The 14,098-nt window shown below is 36.5% G+C and overlaps 1 protein-coding gene across 3 annotated transcripts; it reads right to left on the reverse strand.

Moving 5' to 3' along the window:
• Nucleotides 1-3,589: 3,589 nt before the first annotated feature.
• Nucleotides 3,590-13,834, reverse strand: cngb3.1 (cyclic nucleotide gated channel subunit beta 3, tandem duplicate 1). Of its 3 annotated transcripts, none has more exons than XM_089125840.1 (18): nt 13,217-13,834; nt 12,169-12,226; nt 11,236-11,329; nt 10,121-10,284; nt 8,534-8,833; nt 8,248-8,456; nt 8,116-8,166; nt 7,950-8,036; nt 6,715-6,779; nt 6,253-6,375; nt 5,792-5,933; nt 5,197-5,356; nt 5,015-5,112; nt 4,774-4,857; nt 4,368-4,486; nt 4,127-4,279; nt 3,891-4,044; nt 3,590-3,727 (listed from the first exon to the last, which is right to left on the reverse strand). In XM_089125840.1, the coding sequence occupies exons 1-18, from the start codon at nt 13,349-13,351 to the stop codon at nt 3,698-3,700; spliced, it is 2,226 nt and encodes a 741-aa protein (XP_088981966.1). In that variant the 5' UTR covers nt 13,352-13,834; the 3' UTR covers nt 3,590-3,697. The 3 variants fall into 3 exon arrangements, with proteins under 3 accessions (XP_088981966.1, XP_088981965.1, XP_088981964.1); XM_089125839.1 differs by having other exon boundaries at nt 3,590-3,730; XM_089125838.1 differs by having other exon boundaries at nt 3,642-4,044.
• Between the last annotated feature and the right edge of the window lie 264 nt (nt 13,835-14,098).

A 14,098-nucleotide genomic window follows, 5' to 3' on the forward strand; every position in this document is an offset into this window, starting at 1 on the left:
CAACTAAACATCATCATCATCACCACCATAATGTTAACCTAACTTTAGGCTTTCTTGAAGAGATTTACCACTTGGTTTGAAAATCAGTTTTAAATTAGTTTTTTTTAACAAAATCGTTGTATATTTATTTGTTTTCATGTGCCAAATTATCTTGAAATGGTCTATTATTTTTGTTTGTAAAACTAATTATCTTACTATAAATGAAAACTATCAGTTACTGGAAAACTCCCTTAAAATTAGGGAAAATAATTGTTAGTGTTGTTGGTGGGATAACCAAATACAGTGGCGATACGCAGGCATTTTAAAGTTTATTTCCAGTCATTCCTGCTAACTATATAACAATACAGTCAGTTTACAGTCAGCATTATTATGTCTTTAAATTTGTCATTTTTCATTATCATGTACCTTATCATATTTTTTATATTTGTATAGGATTTTTTAATCAGTGCCTCGCAAAGCTTATGCATAATGTCATATTGGTCATGCTAATGTATCAATATGACATTGCATTAATCATGCAGTGTATATAACGTATAATGTGCCTGATCATTTAAGTTGCAGTGCCTATACAAAAAAATGGAGATTATATGGCAGCTTACATGCCAAGTTTGACTGTTGACCAGAATGCACTTAAAACTTTAGACACAGAGTAATGGTGATTAAATATAAATCTGCATGTACAGAAAGTTAGAAATACTGACATCTGGATGGGTCAATGATCCTGTCAAGTGCCTGAAAACGTAAGTTTAATAATAATAAATATAGCTGCGAGCTGCAATTATCGGCGTTCAAATGCTTTAAGACCATCTATGCTGTTAGGGTCTAGGCCAACCAGAAATGTAGAGCTGACAGCATGATGACATAAAATATCCATGACGGAGAATATGTTATAACGTATACAAAAAAAGAATGAAAGGCTTGAACAATAATACTTAATACAAGCTTGCTTGGACACACACATTTTGTTGTACATATAGATATTTGAAATAAATCTTAGGCAATTAAAGGTGCATTGCAAATTTCCTCTGTATAACACAATTTTCAGGGTTCACATTAATCATTGTGGCACAATTGTCAAAACTGAGAGCTCAGTACAAATTAAGTGATAAACTCTGACAAAATATGATTATTTGTTGCAGATTTAGATATTTAAAAAAAAAAGGCTTATTCGACATTTTAATGACGTAATTTTCAGGTCTTGTTGCAATCGTAATGTGGAAATTTTGGAAAAACTACCTTAAATGAACAATTGAAGTGGAAATTTAACTAGTTTAGTGACTAAAATGAGCCAATGATTGGCCCTCTACTGCCATCTGATGGTTTAATGGCAATTTAAGGGAATATAACACTATAATCATATAGGAACATTGTAATTTTCATGTTTCAAACTGTTATAGAGGCATATTTTGCTTGATCTGCCTGAAATTTTAAATGCTTGTTTAGAGTCATATGTCACATGAACTTATTTTCAAGAAGAGCTGAGCATTTCTTGAAGAGATATGGGCTTTCAGGGACACTTGGTCAAAGACACATTTGAAAATGACCTTGTTATAGCCATCCAAATGCAAAAGTTGAACATTATTCAATAATTATTGATCCAGAGAATTGTACTGTATTGGTTTTATTCAGATTGAGCAAAAATCTAGGACTAGTTCGCAAAAGTAGGTTTTTAACATAATCACGAATATTTAATGAATGTTTTGTTTGACAGCGGTGGTTCGTGAAGAAAAGTTGTTCAGTATGAGGAGATCTATCAAATGATATGTATATTGTGTGGATGTGGGAAACACCAGGTGATTACAGAGGTATAAAACTCACTAGTGCCAACTAGTGGCCAATTTCTTATTCTCAAAATTCTTATAGATCTCTAGGGCCATGAATTGAACATGTCCATCGAGCCATTTAGTAAAAGTGGCTCCACACATAACACATATTATTCTACGCCCCTTAGCAACCGTGAATCAAAATTTCGAGAATCTTTCTGCGTTGTTTTGATTCCAATCGGGCGAAAAACCTTTCGCAAAAGTAGGTTTTTGACAAAATTCAAAAGCGGAAAAATTTCCTGGCAGAAATCAAATCGGAGATTTACGTTTTGTTATATCCTATCATAGACTGTAAAAAAGATGGACGACGCCCATTCGCTCTCTTCCATTGGTCAGAAGTGAAACCGCCAGTGTCCCGATATGGCGGTGACATCTTGGAACTTGAGTCTGCGCAGTAGCGATTTCGGGACCAGACATGCGCAGTCATGAGCAGGAAATAAAGGCCCCGCCCTCACTCTCGCAGAATCTAGAATTTAAATAGTACGATACGATATGATAATTTAAACCTTTGATCCCTGTTGTGCCCCCTATTGGCCAGTCAGGGTCATACCTTGTCCCAAATTGAGGCCTACCATCTGGTCAAGATTCATGTCTCTACGCCTACGTTTTTCGGCAGAAGAAGAATAATAAAAATCCTTCCAGTTACAATAGAGTTTCAGCACTATGTGCTTGAAACCCTAATAATAAGAATATCTGAAACGATAATCAGCTTTTTAACTGTTTAAGATGCAAGTTCATTTTACATTTAATCACAATGTCTGTACCAGTCCATTGTGCGCAATTAGCGCTGAGAGAATTGTATTAGATCATCTTAATTGTATTTAATCAAAGCATTTTTTTGTTCGTCAGATATCTTTGTGTCGGCATTATATAGGCCATCATAATAGTACAATGTAAAGTGTCAACTCAGTGCAAAAAGTGTCATGTGTTTTGCTGATGTACGTGTCTTGCGTCTGTGGGCCTGTAGCATGCCTTGTTCCACATACAGTAAATAAAACTCTGAAAAGCACCATTGTTTTATTTTTTTTTTCAATATTATTGAGATGAAAAGGATAAAGAATCAAGTTGACACTAAAATATTACATAATTTTTATTGTTTTATATAAAAAAAAGTTGAACTATTTACAGTATATGAAGGCTCATCCACCATGACTCTGCTTACAGTGTTGAACCGGTTGAGTAATATGTCCAAAATTATAGTTGAAAAGAGTCTGTCACAAAACCTGAAACCACTAACAAAGTCAGTATTTACAGTTTTTTTCAATCATATTTTTGTAGATGTGAATCCAATCACAACCAGCGGTAAAACATCAGAGGAGATGGATGAATGAGAGATGGATAAATTTGATAACGTAATGGATGGATGGATGCTACTGTATATGGATGAATGAATGGATAGATGAATACATTGATGGATGATGTAATCGACGAGTGGATGGATGGATATATGAATGAATGATAAAATGGTGGATGGATTGATGGATGATGTAATGGATGGATGAATGATGTAATAGACGAATGGATGAATGAATGATAAAATGGTGGATGGATTGATGGATGATGGATGAATGATGTAATAGATGAATGGATGAATAAATGATGAAATGGTGGATGGATTGATGGATGATGTAATTGATGAATAGATGAATGATAAAATGGATGGATAGATGTAATTGACAAATGGATGGATGGATGGATGATGAAATGAATAGATGGATGAATGATGAAATTGATAGATGTATCATGTAATAGATAGATAGATAGATAGATAGATAGATAGATAGATAGATAGATAGATAGATAGATAGATAGATAGATAGATAGATAGATAGATAGATAGATGCAATTCATGGATGGATGGATGGATGGATTTCTTATCCGTTTTTTTCTGCTGCTGCTTGAGCCTGCTTTAAAGAGAAATGTTATTCAGATCTCTAAATTATTAGTATGATTTGTAAGAATTGTTGCAGTTTTAATCATTCAAATTCCACGTGCTAAATCCAAACCTTTAGCAAATCCACTGACATACACACACTGCATTATAACTCTGACCAGATCATCACATACCTTGAGTTTGTCCAGAAAACCTCCTTTCCCGAAGCCTCCAAAAGCACGTAACATTTTGGGAGTGGGAGGTTTTGCTCCGAACATAGCCAGTCCTTTCTTCCTTTCTCCTTCATCTTTTACAGGAGCAGTTTTACCTTTGGCCTTCATCAGTTTCCTGAACAGAGAATGAATCGTCCCCTATTGTAGCCGTTGCATTTGAAATCTGTTCGTGAAGAAAAGGACTGACTGTGACTCACCGTCCCTTCTTGGCCAGCACCTTCTGAGACTCGGGATAGTGGACCAGGATGTCATTGAGATCTTTCTTATCCAGTACGAAGAGGTTAGCGAATCCATGAGCCGCTACATTTGCTGTCCTTCTGTTGCCTCCATCTTTTGCTGACTGTAAGAGACTGAAAAAATGAATTTCCATTTTTAGAGTCTTGCTTTATCACTTAATCACTGTACACTACCGTATATAGATGTCGTCTGTCCCAGTACCTGATCTCCCCGAACACACAGCCTGCTTTTAATGTCACGAACACAATCGTATTGTCCGGCCCACCGATGACCTGCACCGCTCCGGCCTTAATAATGTACATTTCTCTCCCAATGTCACCCTACAGCAATGGAGAACATATGCCCATGAAGTAAGGAATAATTGACGACGTTGAAATAGTTGAAAAATCACGACGCAAAGCATTATTTTTCGAATAATTCATCCGCCCGGAGTCAATTCTGCTATTACGGTTAACTACTATATGGAACTGTAATGCGGTCAAACCTGCCTGGAACTACTTTAACCATACGTTTCCCTGAAAATAATTGCACACATTTAAGCGTTCAACAGCCCCGTAATATAAAACATAATATCAGATACAAGAACGATTATATCTGATGTTCTCACCTTCTTGCACACAAAGTCTCCTGGCAGGTACACAATGGATTTCAGACGTAATAACATGTCCACAAGCATCTGGTTGTCACAGCCCTGGAAAAAATATGTTTAAAACAGCAAAAACGAATATGGATTTACTTCATCAAAATGCAGCAGAATAGAAACTGCTGGCAGCAGTAGGAAGCAATAGTTTTTTTTTCCTTCCACAAATCTTCAGTATAGAGCCTCAACAGATGAATGCAGTCTTTACCTTGAAGAGGTCGATCTTCTGGAAGGTGGCGAGGTTGATATCCACAGCGATGGCTGTTCTCATCACCAGAGGCATCTGTTCCAGTAGCTCAGACTCATCTGAGGAAACATTGGAGATTTTTGCAGCTGATCCAGAAAAATAGCTACTACCTCTATTAATTGAGATGTACATTAAGCACTTACCCAGCATGCCCTGGGAATCCCAGGTGTAGTTGTACCAGGTGCGTACTCTGTTCTGCACCAGTTTTGGAATGGTGTAGGTGTTCATATACGCCACACAGCAGTCCATGGAAGCGCGGAAGTAGGTCTGACCCGCCGTAGCCGCTCCAATGACATCTCTCATCTGAATTTAAACAGATTTAGATCATGTAAACAACTTCCAGTCACGTGACGTTATTAATCTGGGTCATCCCCTCTTCTAAGAACGTTTGGCTAAGGTTCCCGATCAGGTCTATGAAAGCTCAAAACGTCCAGTTTTTAAATGTTTTTTTTCTTGGTAATAGGAACGGTATAGGAAATATTTAATTTTATCATTTTGCAAACACGGGAATGTTACTTTCAATGTTATTTGAACATCCTAAAATGAGTAGTAACATAAAAAAAGGGTTAGACAAACATATAACCAAAACATTCCAGAAAAAAAAAAGGTCAATGTTTTGAGATATAATTAAAGATCAGATAACTTTGAATGAATGTTCTATTAACATTACTGGAAGAAGATTTGTTCATAATTTTAAGAGAACCTTGCCAAAACTTTAGGAAAGTTCAAAGTTCTCACCTGTCCAATCAAGCTAGAGAAGACGAAGACTCCCGTGAAGAAGTTCACCAGCTGGAAGATGATCTCGAAGAGTGTGTGGGGCTCAGGAAGACCTCCGATAGTGATCAGCGTACGCGTAGCAAAATAATAACAGCGGAGATACCTTGGCATAGAAAAATGACAAAATGAACAGTGCAATGTTTATATATATATATTAATATTTTATTTTGAATGTATTTAATTGTATTTATTTATTCTGTTTTAATTATACAAAAACAATATATATATATATATACATATATATATAGTTTTTGTATATATTATATTAAACAGTATATATATATATATATATAGCATATAACATATATATATATATATATATATATTAAACAGTATATAACAATTTAACTTAATATGTAATTTCATTTATTTTTATTTATAAATACTTATTTGGAAATAATGTCAAAAAAAAAAGGTCATACGCATTTCCTTTTCCATTATATGTCCATTTCGTGCTGCCCAGCCCCTCGTATTCGGATGCTACATAGTAAAGGCAGGCGTTGATATGGAGGCAGTAGAGCAGATATCCAGTAGTGCGTCCAACTCTGAAAAAAGGCCAGCATCACTATTATTATTATTATTATTATTCATACAATCAGGTATAGGTTTGAACACATTAACCCTTGCCATTTGTTCAATACTGTTTTGGTCACTAATGATAATGCTTGGCAAGAGGTGTGCTGTTACTTTTCTTAGTCAGACTTATCAATTTCACCTGGTGGGTGATAAAATGGGGGGATTTGTCCTTACACATATCGGAGGAGGACCCATATCTAGACACCCGAATATCATAGAGACTTGTTGGGACAGGATAGTAAGCAACAACATCGCAACACCCTTAAAAACAATAATTGCATATAGAAATCAAATATTTTCAGACATACCTCCAGATATACGCCTTAGTCATGATGCTTTCCAGACGATCGCTGAACTCAAAAAAGGATTGATACTAAAAAAAAAAAAAAAGAATATGCACATTATACAGAGCTCATTACACACCACACAGGGGGCCATTTTCCCTGAAGAGATTCTCACTAATGGGAAATCTCTGTCATCATCAAGTCGTTTGGCAACATTAGCTTCAAAATTTGATATGGAAATTCAAGTAATCTGAGGGGGAGGTAGACTATCAGTTGGAATCAGAAACAGCTCATCCCATAGTTTTGGATTCAAAACAGTTACGAAGCTGCTTATTCGACAGAAGGACAGTAACTTCTGGTTCAGAAGGTTTATTTGCAGAGTTGTGGAGGAAATACTGGATCCTCAGAGCTTTGAGAAAGGAACAATGCAGCTGTACAGAGTCAGAAATGAGCTCAACCAATATCTCCACGAATAGCAGATTAACCTCCAACACGTTTACACTATAGCCAGCCTTCTTCTCTACAGGGATGGATTGTTTCGGGACACTTATTAATTGGGCTGAAGCAATGAGAAAAGATAGGGAACCCTAGTAGCGAGAACCCTTCACTCCCGCATGACAATGGAGGACATTGCTGTTTTGGTCACAATTCGTCCCTGGCACTGATGGACTTCAGTTAGATGCGTGGTTTTAGTCTGCCAAGGTCATTTCATTAAGTTGACTTGAGGTATTTTGATATGTAAGATGTGTGTGTGGATCAAGTTAACCACACCTTGGCTAGCTCCACATGTTGAGTCATCTCAAATAAAGGCAACTACACTCTCAGAAAAAAGGTACAAAAGCGGTCACTGGGGTTGTACCTTTTCAAAAGGTAAACTTTTGTGCCCAAAGGATGCATATTGGTACCTTAGTGGTATATTAGCACCTTAAATGTACATATTAGTACCTAAAATGGACATATTCGCACCTAAAATGTACATATTAAGACCTAAAATGTACTTATTAGCACCTTAAATGTATATATTAGCACCTAAAATGGACATATTAAGACCTAAAATGTACTTATTAGCACCTAAAATGTATATATTAGCACCTAAAATGGACAAAAGTGTACTTTTTGAAATGGTACAGCCTCAGTGACAGCTTTTGTACCTTTTTTTCTGAGAATGTAATAGAACTTAGTGCATTATATAGACATTATATATACACACACACACACACACACATACATACATATATAAATGAAGTTGAATAACTGACCCGAAAAAAACGGTTCATCCTAAAGAATGAGTTAAACCCAAAGTGGAAACACAGCAAGTCAAATGGTATGATGCTTATCAGGTCTGTCTGTTGAGAGAAAATAAAATCATTTTATATACTAATTAACATATAGTAATTAATTATTTGTATTATTTTTTTTACACACCTGATATCTGGTAGATTCTCTGTAGTTCTGTTTTGTCATTATTCTGTCTTTCTGAGGAAAAACATTTGTTTGAGTTGAAATCCTAATGTCGCGATTTGAAAGGTGTAAGGCGCAGTCGATAAAAAGACTTACTATGATGTCTCCTGCTTTCACAAACTGTAAGCGTGTCTGAAACATGGTGATGTCTATGATGTTCACCAGGTCTGCCAGGACATCGAAAAAGATCCAGAAGGGGATTGACTCAGGCGTGTGGTACGGGAAACACAAACGTGCCGTGGCGAGCCAAACATTATAGTTGAAAGCGATGGTGACGACACAAAGCCATTTAATATACCGCCGATCTGATGAGAGAAAATCGTATTTCGGCCAATGTTTTATACTTTAAAAGCCATCTTCTGTAGTTCTCATAGTGTCCTACCTGTGAAAGGGTCAATGGTTGTCCCCAAATATGAGTCCATCTTGTCTTCGAAAGGTTTGAGAAGTGTGTCTATGCATGTGCATTTGATTTTAGGGCAGATAGCTTCGGCCTCCTCCTTATCAGCCTGCTCCTTCTCAGCTTTCAGCTTTTCCTCTTTCTCCTTCTTTTCTTTCTCCTCTTTTTCTTTCTTCGCAGCAGCTCTCTTAGCATCATCCTCTTTTTTCTTCTGCTCAGCCTCTTCTCGCTGTATTCTCTCCGCTTCCTGCTTTCTGTTCCAGTCGTCCTTTCGATAAACCGGTGCTGGAAATCAAGTTCAGAAACAGATGGATTAAAACCAGATCGTTTTTCATGATTTTGCTGGACAGAACTGGTCATTTATGGTCATTTGATAGTCCAAGCTGGTCTAGATGGTTGATCAGAAGGACTAGCGGCTGGTTTTCACTTGGTAGACAATTCTTTTCCACTTAAAGGAGTAGTTCACTTTCAAAAAAACTGTTGCTGATAATTTACTCACCCCCATGTCATCTAAGATGTCCTCGTCTTTCTTTCTTCAGTCGAAAAGAAATGAAGGTTTTTGATGAAAACATTCCAGGATTTTCTCCATATAATGCACTTCAATGGGAACCAAACAAGGTCAAGGTCCAAATGAGAGTTTCAGTGTAAACTGTTCAAAGGGCTTTAAACGAATTCAGACGATGAATAAGGGTCTAATCTAGGACCCTTCGAGTCATGACTCAAAAAAAGATTCATTCATTTTGATGAACGAGTTCGAACAGGAGAGTCACGAACGTGCATCACAGATCAGAGCAAGGCGAGCATTTGTGCGTCTAAAACTTAAACTTTTTTATTTATTTTTTAAATGACCGACCATTTCAAAAGATAGGACGCTTATTCATCGTTTGGTGTCGTTTAAAGCCCTTTGAACAGTTTGCACTGAAACACTATTTTGCACCTTGAACTGTTTGGTTCCCATTGAAGTCCATTATATGGAGAAAATCATGGAATGTTTTCATCAAAAACCTTAATCTCTTTTCGACTGAAGAAAGAAAGACATGGACATCTTGGATGAAATTGGGGTGAGTAAATAATTTTTATTTATTTTTTTAAAGTGAACTACTCCTTTAAGCTGGGATGACCGGGTTTTTCCAGCAGGATGAATGAGTCAAACTGTTTAAATTCACCATGAAATTAAAACTGACAATCCTTATTTTTTATGGAACATTGCAGTATTTTTTTTATAAATAATTTGTGCTTCGTAACCTTTAATCAAAATAACTTCCCTTCCCTCTTGCATTGACTTCTCTGATGACGTGTTTCCTGGCACGAGGGCGGGGCAACCTGTCACTCACATAAGGTTGACCAATAGCAAACCACAAACATCCAACAGTCCAATCAATTCCCAATGGACAAAATCAAGTCCTGCCTTTTCTTTCGAGAAGCCATTTTAATTGGACATATGTCATAATTTAGAAAAAAAAGACTATTGCAACTTCCGTTTCAAGCTGACTTTAAGAATACAAGCTCCTTGAGAAACAGAGAAATGAGAAACACCAGCTAGATCATTTCTTTATCTTTATTCATACTCACTGACGGGTGGGCTGCGCTCTGGGGACGAGGCATAGGGGTCAATCACTTTCTCCTTATAAAGCTCCGTCCTCTCGCGGAGTTTCTTCACAACATCTCGCAGCTGGTCGTCAGAGTATCTGTTGATGACGATGGGTGGAGTAGGTGGTGGAGGTGCTCCTTCCTCACTACATGAAGAAAGAGACAGGAATGTAGGCTTAAATAAAAAATCCCTAGTTGTAGAAGTGGTAATGGTGGCGGTGGTTTTAGAAGAAGTAGACAAAGTCGTGAAGATATAGGTTTCCTGTTCTAAATCTGAAAGCTTGATTAATCAAGAATATTTTAGTCAAGTCAAATGTATGATTTTGTATAGGGCAATACACGATTTTTAAAGCAGCTTTACAGAAAATCATTATTTCAAAAGAGGGAAACACGCACAACCACAGCCAACAAATCTATTCTGAGCAGTTCCTCTACTCACAGCCTCAGTCAAACATTAGCAGGCGAACTTACTGTAGATGACACCTTGTACTAGTATTCACAATCTTTAATTCTGAAGACATGTCAGTTGTGGTTGTTCTTGATGAGCTGATGCTATCCTGTTTATTGCAGTTAGCTAAAATGGGCCCATATGGTAAATTTAGTCTTACTCAAGACATTAGGATCATCACATACAGCACTGTGACTGGAAAATGGGGACTGCTTAGTGCTAAGAATAGCTATGTACTGACACAAAAAAACAAAATAACAGTATAAAACAGAAACTTCTGTTTCCCCGTGAGACCGTTCCCATGATCTTCTTAAGTCACAAATACAGCAGATCCCCTAATCTCCTTTCAGCTACTTTTGGAGTCACACGCTGCACATCCATACAAGCCAACAGTGATACGATAAAGGGCCAAAAGTCACATATTTCAATTGACCCATTCAAAAAAAAAAAGTCTAAAATAATAAAAAAGCCACTATATATCTTAAAAAAAAAGAAAAAAAGTTGCTTTTTGTATTTTAAGAGTAAAATGCTTGAGAGTCTATGATTGGATCATTATTGCAGTTATTTTTATGTTTCTGCATGTTATCTGTTTAGCAACAGTTCTTCTAACACTAATCCAAACTCATTTACAGGTTGTCTAAACTCTTACCCCTCTGCAGCTTCTGCTCCAGGATTGGCTGGATCTGCAGATTTGGCCTCTGGTTTAGGGGGCTCTGGAGCAGGAGTCGGAGCAGGAGCCGGTTCTTAAAAAGTACAGACCTGAATTAGACGTTTTGAGATACTGAATATTTGATATTGCTAATGTCGAATATCTGCTAATTTCTTGATTTGCACATCAAGATAAAACACCTAACAACAGTATATGTGTATGTGTTTGCACACTTTACATGTTAAAGGAGTGATGAACGAATTAACAAATCTTTTTCCGAGTCAATTCGTTCATTTCGTTCGTTGAATGAACCAAATGACATGAAAAAAGATTTGTTCATTTTGATGAACGAGTTCGAACAGGAGAGTCATGAACGCGCATCACAGAACAGAGCAAGGCGACCATTTGAGCTTATAAAACTTAAACTTTTTTTTTTTTAATGAGCGATCATTTCACTTGATAAGACCCTTATTCATCGTCTGGAATTGTTTAAAACCCTTTGAACAGTTTGCACTGAAACTGTCTTTTGGACCTTGAACCGTTTGGTGCCCAGTAAAGTGCATTATATGGAGAAAAATCCTGGAATGTTTTCATCAAAAACCCTAATTTCTTTCTTTTCTTTTTTTTTGACAGAAGAAAGTATGACATGGACATCTTGGATGACATGGGGGTGAGTAATTTATCAGCAACATTTTTTTTTAAAGTGAACTACTCCTTTAAGACTCCTTTTTAAGCCTCAGCTTTTCCTGACATCCTAGTTAACTACTAAAGCATTCTAATACTTTTTTTATGATGATACTGTACATTATGCATTTTCATTCAAATATTGATGGATCAAGAAAATATTAATCATACCTATAAAACAGTCGCTCTTAAACAAAAATGTACACAGTGAATTGTAGTTTCCCTTAATGGAACATCATGAAGACTCACCAGCAGGCTTTTCCTCCTCCTTTTTCTCCTCATCTTTCTTTGCATCTGACTTTTCCTCCTGTGAACACCAGAGAAAGATCTTTCTTTTTTTTCCCTCACAACTCATTGAAACTTCAGTAGCCTGATGTTGACCTACAGTAGCGGTTTCATTTATTAATATATGACAATAGCTGACAAATAATACATGTAAGTAAATATCCACCAGTTACTTTTTTTTTTTTTACAAGATTTTAGATTTTAAAAAAGTCAAATATAATTTTTTTTATTACATTTGATATTTTTCCACAATTCACACACAGTCTTTTGGTATGGCAAATAATGTATAAATGTATACAAATATTCTACAAATTATTATGGGGTCACAAACTCTAGATGCATTAAAAAAAATAATAGAAAAGAATGAAAGGAGTCCACTGTATAATTTACCTTGTAATCTTCTTTAACGTAGGTCATAAATAAATACATATATTTTAGTATATTCAAATAATGAAGATTTATGTACTTATAAGTGTACTTAAGTACATTTTTAATTACATTTATGTACTTATAAGTATGCATACATGTACTTATAAGGCTTGTATGTGATGAGATAGTTATGGAGAGCTAAATGTTGGTAAGAATGTGATTGTGTATTATTGTGACATAATGCTAAATGCTGTTTGTACTGTTTGTTCTCAGGACCCCCTCGAAAACGAGATGTTACATCTCAAGGGGCTATCCTTCGAATAAATTTCAAATGCTATGCTCTAAATATTTTGGATTTGTCTCTTAAACTAGTTGCAAAGTTAAAGTAAAGCACTGTCCAGACAACATCTCACAAGATTTCCTTTTTAAAGTGTAATTATCACACAATCTCCAAAAGATAACTGGCTCTTTTACATAAAATAGATGAATGGCTCGGGATCCTACCATTCACATGAAAGTCAAAAACATTATTAAGTAAATCTCCATAGCTTATTCAAATCACATATTCATTAAACCAAGCTCTCGTTGAGCTGTGCGTGAAGGATGATGGCGTTGTTGATGTGCTAAAGCCAGCTGGTCATACCTTAATCGGACCAGCAGATGCTGGGGTCGGAGCCGGAGCCGATCCCGGAGCCGGTGCTGGTGTCTGTGGTCCTGGGACCTGAGCTACTACTGCCACAGTATTGGGCCAAAAAATCTTTTTCAACGTGCTAAACATGGTTGTTGCACTGCTCGAAATCACATTCCGATTTATCCCTCGGCTCCTTAACCAACTGTCGCTGATTTGTGAACTCCGACCTGCTCAATTAATTCTTAGAGCCCTATTAATTCCTTCTTAGAACCAGCCCATTTCCCATGGTTCACCACAGTTTGACTGACCTATCACAGGCCTTCTCACTTGCAGTCATCCAGTCACAACCCTTCCCTTAAAATTACACGTAGAGGGTGTTGCAAAGGGCCACCTCTTTTTGTAAAGCCAAGATAACATGCAATGACTTTTGATTGAGATGTAAGATATTTGCTTTTTTCAAAGTGTGCTAGACAAGTCTTTAATAGTGAGGTCAGACTGACAGGCTATTCTGGAGCTGTGAGCTATTCTTTCTCTGTACTGTATTTTTGCTCTGGGTTCACATTTAGAATGACCACTTAGTTAATTAAAACTCTCAATGTCCCTGCCAGACTAAAGAGATTAACTGTGAGATCTCACGGCAGACTGACTCGACTACTAATCCTTGGCTAAACGAGAGCACATGTGAACTCTCAAGTATAAATACTTGATAGATTATATGTTATATGTAGTGTTATTACATTTTTTGTGCATTGAGAAACTCAATATGCTTCAGAAATGAGGTCCAATGTACTATGGAATTTAAAAAATTATTTTTTATTTAGGTTCCAGTACAAAATAGTCTACAAACATACTGTTGTGGAAGGATGGTCGCAATCTCAATGCATGTATAAAGCA

This window comes from Pimephales promelas, chromosome 22 (assembly GCF_988280905.1).
Source record: "Pimephales promelas chromosome 22, fPimPro1.hap1.1, whole genome shotgun sequence".
Lineage (NCBI taxonomy): Eukaryota > Metazoa > Chordata > Actinopteri > Cypriniformes > Leuciscidae > Pimephales > Pimephales promelas.